General features: G+C 35.9%; 1 protein-coding gene across 1 annotated transcript in view; it reads right to left on the bottom strand.

The window, feature by feature from the left end:
• Positions 1-7,910, bottom strand: part of LOC136024935 (uncharacterized) — a gene marked incomplete in the record, with an annotated part of 44,768 nt that overhangs the window by 2,789 nt on the left and 34,069 nt on the right. Inside the window, 1 exon segment of the mRNA XM_065700522.1 lies at positions 3,348-3,561. Within this exon segment, the coding sequence (XP_065556594.1) occupies positions 3,348-3,561 (214 nt within the window).

Below are 7,910 nucleotides of genomic sequence, written 5' to 3'. Positions count from 1 at the left end.
TAACCAGCAGAACTTGTTTCAAAACAAAAGAATTTGCGATTTTTATAAAATTTAGTGATTCGATAATAATAAACTATAAACTTTTATTTGAAATCCAAACTCGAAGGAACTACCTTGTTTTGATCTTTCAAGTTCTACTGGTAGCTTTGCACTGTCAATAAGGACAATAGATTTTAATTACTATTAGGGTTCATCGATACCAAAAAGGATCTCCCTACCTCGTCCATTATGAACGTTTTTAGTTTGTGTGACCAAACTGTTTATAATTAAGTTGACGGTTTTATATAATTCGTAGAACTTGGATAATAGACTCGAATAAACGAGAGATGACTAAAAGCCGACACTGAATTTCCCAAATATCTTAGAAAAACCATTTAATTTCTTTCAGTTTGCGCCTGATATAGAGATATTCGGTTTTAATGAATCTTACATCATTACAAAGTAAGAATTTTGTCTTTTCTATTAATTGGAGCAGAATATTCTAATATAAGTTCAGGAAAAGAGCAATCCCTAAAAATTTTCTAGCCTACCTCCTTGACAAACACTAAAAACAATTTTGATTAATATTGCTGCTTTGGGAGTTCCTGTGCTGTCACTCGGTTTGATTGACAGACTGGTCGAAAAAGGGAAGTAACATTTCACAGTCTAATAAAGGCAGTTGGATCAAAGTTGGGTAAAAAAATTATCATTTATACATGTGTCCTTTAGCATTTTTTTCCCTTATTACTAAATTAGCTGCGTTAAGTGAAGGAAAATAGTGCTTGTGATATTTTGCACTTTGAATAGCCCAATTAAGTCTCGGAATACGACCCAGGATTGGATATCAGAATGTACTTATTAAAATGGAATGGATACTATTGTTCAACTTAATACAATCATTCTTGTTTCTTATTAATTTACTCATTAAATTTTTTAGTTCACGGGCTTTTTGATATCTTTGAAAGCAGCTGAGCCAGGTCAATGAAACTCGAGAATATCTACCTATCTCCGCCCCTTCTACTTCCAGAGGATATGACCTTTGGCGATCTTCAACAATTTTTGTGTTACAGAAACCTACATAATAGATATTCCGCTCAAGTGAGACGCAAGAAAAGTAATTTCAGCTTCGCATCTTTACTCAATCCAAATTGAGTAAAGTAAATTGAGAAAAGTAATTTCAGCTTCGCATCTTTACTCAATCCTATGGTTTTGAAGATCAGTAAATGTGTTTCTTAAATTAAAATAAACCTTTATTGAATTAATAGGAATTGCATTTTCATTAAGTAAAACCAACGAACAGGAAATTGAGAATTTAAAATTGATGTGAAATTGTTGGTCAAAATTCAGAAAGGTAATAGATCTGCCATGTATACAGTGGTCCAGCTAAGGTGGGGGACACTCCCACAAAATTCCAAGGTGTCGGCAAGCAGTGCCAACATATTGGCTGGGATATGACCTTGGTGGGGCTTTCTTCAGAAATGGAAAAAATTTCCTTTGTTTTTTTTTGGTGTTTATATGTTTACAGCTTACAGCTAATCCCCCACCCCCTCCTCAGTCTATTTATCAAACACAATTCAATTTGTTGGAACGAGCGTCCTGAGCAAACGAAACGAAAAACACACTTTAAAATTTGATTTTCGGCAAATTTTTTTATAACCTAGTCGTGAGGCAAATAAAAGTGCATGCGTGACTTCTAAGAAAATGTATATCAATATTAGGTTTAGATCCCCCACGAATTAAGTCTCAGACTCTAAAAAATGATGAACTAATACCTGTGTATGTTACTACTGTGTAATATGCATAAATATATGCTTCTTAGCTGTGACTGCCATTGAAAATTTCTTATTCAGGTTAGGGTAAGACCTTTGTGGGTTTTTCGTCAAAATCTTCGAAAATATCTGTTTATTTTCTTGTTTATTTTTATAATGTCCAGCTAATTTCTCTCCCCCTGAAGAAAACAATTTGAATTTGATTTTTAATGAATTTTCTTATTTGCTTGTACATTTACCATGTCTGGCTAATCCCTCCTGTATAATTCCATCCCTCGACGTTTAATCCGTCGGTAAATTCTCTCCGCCGTATAATATTTCTCTCATTTGGTAAAATTGCCTTTCGATCTAAATCGCTTCTCTTATACTTGTTTTTCTTCTGTCAAGGTACAATGCGTTCGCACAGACAAACGTGCTTTAGAACATTTCTTTTGAAAATGTTAACTTTTCTTACTAGTCTAATCACACATTCTTGATTGGTCTTGAAGATCTAGTCCCCTGGAGAGCCAAGTTGTTGATGATATACTGTGAATCAAAGGTATCTGCTCATGCCACAACCCGATACTAACGTTCACACCTCACTACCACACAGACTACAGCCTGAAGCAAAATGTCAACAATAAAAGCAGTGACAACCTAAATCAAACTAAAGACTGCATTTGAAATATTTATGATAGCCATTACGTACGAGAACCATTTAAATTATGACATAAATAAAAGAATGACCAAATCCCTCCCCCCCCCCTTGAACGTGTCCTACTTGCAGAAGTAACCTTTAGGTAGTATGGAATAATATCACGTGCCAAGCCAAATATAATATCAATATTGGAAACAAATCTAATATCCCCTCCCCACGTCTTCTTGACTTCTTTGACACCTCTTCTTTTGCCAAATGACATAAAACATGATGTCTTGCTGTAAACAAAGTTCAAATCCATCCAACCTCTCCCCAGCCCCTTTTGGTCAGCTCATATAACATTGCATAGTAAAGAGACAAAGAAACGAAGTGCTTTATAGTGCATATAAACAATTGGTAGATTCAAGGACAGATTAATGCCTGAATTTGAGACGTTTACCAAAGGACCGGTTGAAACTTGTTAGAAGTCTCTAGTCACATTGGAATAGTATGAACCCGTGGAACCAAAGTGGGAATATCATTCTAAATTGGATTGCTCTATCTAGATTGGAAGCTCTTTACTATTGATACAAACGGAATACTTAAACATCTCTTTTCATTTTATAAGTTAATCACACACTTTTCTCGAATTAGTGCAAAATTCTTCTGCTGTTTCGACGCGAAAACTTTCCCTTTTGCTACAATTGGGTATTCTTCTGCCAGAATGTGCAATATTTAGTTTTTTTTTTTCATTTTAAATTAAGAATAATTGGAAAAAGTTAAGGATTTGAATCTTTGCGGCGGAGATTTTAAAATATTTATGAAAACTTCTTGCAATTTTGAAAATTTCAAACTGTAAACATTGGTTCTGAACACCAGCTCCATCCTCCCCCTTTTGAAGGCAGTTGACACTAATAGCCCCATTTTCTTACAAGTTATAACTACATGCAAAAGATGCCAAAAAAAGTAAGAAAAAACACGCACCATTCAGTTCCCAATGACTTATTCTTCCGCCCCTGTTCGTTCTTCGATCTAGCTCTTTTTTTCGAAGGTGGGAATTTCAAAACAAGCTTCTTTCCAAATATTTTGGAATTTTGCAAGGTGGCCATACACAAACTGGCTGCTTTTTTGTCCGAAAAATTGACAAATCCGTAATTCTTGCCTTCTATGACTGACACACTAATCACTCTTCCAAATCTAAAAAAAAAGAAAAAAAAGTATTAACTTGCCCGCAGTAGTAAACAATTTTGTTACGAATGTCTCAAATGAACGTGACTATGTTTACCTACAGTGAGTAACGTGTATTGATCTTAAATACTCTTAATAAAAAAAAAGACCCAGACATTTATTTTCTTCCTTAAAATCTTTTTAGCAAGCTATTATTATCATTATTACCCACCACAAAAAAAAGCCTTAAGCGACGGATTATCTATAAGAAGAGAGAGACGAAAGAACTAAGCTAGAAATTATTGAATTATCCTAGTCGACAAGGCCGTATCCATGGGAGGGGGTACGGAGTTTTAACCCTCCCCCCACGAAATGTTTGTCTTAGTCGTAGAAACGTAACAAAATGCATATAATCAAATTTTTGAAGTATTTTTTGAAGTTTTCTTAACCCCCCCCCCCTTGGAACAAAATCCTGGATACGTCCTTGCTAGTCCATGAGTGATTAGCCATGTAAGAAATAAATTGTTGAAACAGTACAGTTAGCAGAAACGGGTTGATACCTCAAAAAATCCAGATGACTTTATTACCCGTCACAACTCAATGATAGCAGTGTTGAATAGTAATGGTGGGTTTTCGCATATTTGGCGTTCACCTTTCTTAACATAAAATTATTTAATTTACAGGCATGAGAATCGGAAAAAATAATGAGGATAACAATATTCATCTTGAAGTACATATTGCATCTAGGGACTTTAATCCACGAAGGTACGTCGCTATCATGAACTTAAAATAAAATAGACCATGCGTGCTAATACTGAAGATTCCTCTGACGTCAAGCACTACTAAGATAAAAAAAATTGTTGCTCTGATTTACATCGACAAACAGGTTCGCAACGATGCTACGAACATGTTCCTATCCTTAGTGCTTTTCAAATGTTTGTGCTTTTGCTTCCGATACTTTCAAAAGCTGATTAGAGTAGTGCACTGGGATCCAATTCTATCAAAAACAAGCGAATCAAACAGTTTATCATTGTAGCACTGAAACTGCGGCACAAAATTCAGTTTCTAAATAATTTAGCCGCCACTATAGTTGACTACACAGGGATTGGCAACCTTGCCCACACATAGCTTGATTGCGGTAGCTAGAACAAGGTTCTGACTCACGACTTTTTCAACGATTGTCACCACCTTTGACAGTTTCTCGCCTTCTGAAGCAACATTTTCTCCCGAGCACTTGTAACCTCCTGTACGGGACAATAATGCAAGGAACTGGAAATCATATAAGTGATGAAACAATATCATTATTGCTTAAAATGCATCAGCATGAAATACAAGAATGTAGACTGTGAGTTCACGAAGCTTATTTTACAACTTAAAAGGAGAGCTGAAACTTTAAAGCATTACAAAAAACCCATATAAGTGATGAAACAATATCATTATTGCTTAAAATGCATCAGCATGAAATACAAGAATGTAGACTGTGAGTTCACGAAGCTTATTTTACAGCTTAAAAGGAGAGCTGAAACTTTAAAGCACTACAAAAAACCCATTTACAGAATAGCACTTCTAAAACCATAGATCTACTGGCTGAATAGATACCAAATAACATACAAACAGCATTGCAATACGGGAGAGGATAAATCAACTGACAAGAATGGTGGGAACCAACCAAACAATAGAGAAGCAGGCACGTAAAACCAGTTTTGCCTACTTAAAACACCTTAGAAAAATCTTTGCTGGAGCCACGAAAGAAAAAGCAGAAGAAAGACGCTAAAACACGCTGTCTGTGACGCATTATAAACTTGCTAGTCTATGTACGAACAACAACTAATAAACTTTACTCTGAAGAATGGCTCGAATATCTCGCAAAACATAGAAAATGACCAAAACATACGCTGTCTGTAGTCTATTATAGATTAAGCGTCTATCGAACAGTTCGTAGCAAAGAACTATAAGAAGGAGCGACCCAGCTCAATAGTAAACCACACACTAAAAAGCGGAATTTTTATACCAATAGATACGTCGAAAGAATCGGATTTCTATGCTGTTTTCAAATATTTAAGTTTCATCAAGTTTAATTTAACCCATCAAAAGTATCGAGCCTGAGAAAATTTGCCTCATTTTCGAAAAAAGGGGGAAACACACCTTGAATCTAAATGAAAATCACACCATCAGATTCAGCGTATTAGAGAACCCTACTGTAGAGGGTTTCAAGCTCCTATCTGCAAAAATGTGGAACTTTGTATTTTTTGCTAGAAGAACGGCCACGGATGGGTGTTTTTTTAAGGGGGGGGGGTCGTATCGACCCAGTGGTCCTAGAAAGCCACAAGAGGGCTCATTAGGTGACCAAAAACTGGAGGAAAACTAGGCCCCCTCCCACACTTGTTTTCCCCAAAGCCACCAGATCAAAATTTTGAGATAGCCGTTGCTTGAGGATGACTTTATCCCCCAGAGTCCCCGGGGGAGGGGCTGCGAGTTATGAACTTTGCCCATTGCTTACATATAGTAAATGTTATTGGGAAGTATACAGACGTTTTCAAGGGGGATTTTTTTTGGTAGGGAGGGTCGAGGGAGGGGGTAACAAGGGGAGGATCTTTCTATGGAGGAATCATGGAGGAGACAATTTTCCATGAAGGGAGCGCCGCATTTCCCAGCATTATTTAAAAACAATCAGAAAGTAAATAAAAAAACAAGTTTTTCAACCGAAAGTAAGGAGCAACATTAAAACTTAAAACGAACAGAAATTATTACGTATACGAGGGAGTTCTCTCCTTCGTCAATACCTTTACGTATACGAGGGAGTTCGCTCCTTCGTCAATACCTCGCTCATTACGCAAAAGTTTTTTTTAGTACTTTCAAAAGAGCTATTTATTGTATTGAAACGGTCTTTGTGATTCAGGGGTCACTCTTAAAGAATTGGAATAAAATTCGAACTTTAGTGTAACGAGCGAGGTATTGGCGAGGCGGCGAATCCCCAGGTAAACGTAATAATTCCTGTTCGTTTTAAGTTTTAATGTTGCTCCTCAATTTCAGTTGAAAAAACTTGTTTTTATCTAATATTTGAAAGTGGCAGTTATGATGCACAATTAGGTAGATTATCAGTTAGCAAAACATAAGAAAAGTAGACGGTAGAGTAAAAACTATCAGATCCTAAAAGTTAGTTCGTTTATATTATTATGCTACAAGTGCAATACAACGTATGTGTTATTTTTGTTTTATTATTTGCAATTTTGAAATTCTTGTGAATTATTTCTTGCATAAGAGCAGAATTTTCTGAGAAAATGAAACAGACATAGCTAGGGGGAGACTCTTATATCAAGATATAATCAGCTTTCTCTCCAGCCTCAGGACAAGGACCCAGTTCATAACTACGGTATTTTGAAAAAAGTAACTATAAGGCTGGCGGAGTGAGGCCAGATCTGGATTTGATACTCTACTCAGGAGTAAAAAGTCAAGAAAATCCACGAAGTCTCAGAGGTTCATTTCCTAAAGACAAAAAGAATCCTTCTTCTGCTTCAAATCCTTCCTACAGACTTTAAGAATTATGTCGAAAAGGCACCCAGAGGCTAAATTAGGTTTTAAAAATAGTAAAATAGTTCTTTATTAGTATTTCATTAGAATGATAGAATTATCATTATTTATTGAAAACCTGTCTTCATACAAAAAGAAAATGACGGAGCACTACGAAAAAAGCAAAAAAAAAAAAATAAAAAACTAAAAATCCTTATACAAGTATGACAAGGTAACTACAGTTGAATAGGTTGGCTCCAAGCATGTCTTGCAATCTTGTGGTTGTGTTTTTCCATAAGTTTAGAAACAGTTATAGTAGGATCTGCTATGTGAAGACTGTTTATGTTTGGAATTGCTTGTCAAAGTTGGATATCTCAGTAGATATTTTGCGAAACGGAAGAAAGTGGAGCGGATTTTCGATTTATCAGCATTTGCAAGAATCTTTCAAAAGGGTGCAATGCAGAGGATGAGGGGGGGACAGTGCTGTACAGCGTGGCGAGTTAACAGCGACTGAAACGAAGCTTAGGAGAGACTTTGGAAGCATATGAAGCTGATAGTTGGTGTCTGATTCCTTCTGTTAGAAGATGACGAGTGTGAGAAATTATATTTTCAAATGGGAATACCAAGATGAACGAATTGGTCAGATGGGTGGACTTTTGAATTTCCAGGTTCAATTTCATCAGGAAGTGGGCCTTTCCAGTTAAAAAGCACTACATCGGACTTTTCAGCAATAGATTCAAAACCAGGAGTGACTAAGGAGATATTGAGACCAGAAAGAACGAAAGACATCTCATACCGATCCTGAGGTTCTAAATAGCGTTAAATATTGTAATTAATAATTTTATTATATAATAATAATTATATTATAT

The sequence above is a fragment of the Artemia franciscana genome, chromosome 3 (assembly GCF_032884065.1).
Source record: "Artemia franciscana chromosome 3, ASM3288406v1, whole genome shotgun sequence".
NCBI lineage: Eukaryota > Metazoa > Arthropoda > Branchiopoda > Anostraca > Artemiidae > Artemia > Artemia franciscana.
Note: the sequence above shows the minus strand (reverse complement) of the source record. Positions and strands in the feature narration are given on the sequence as shown.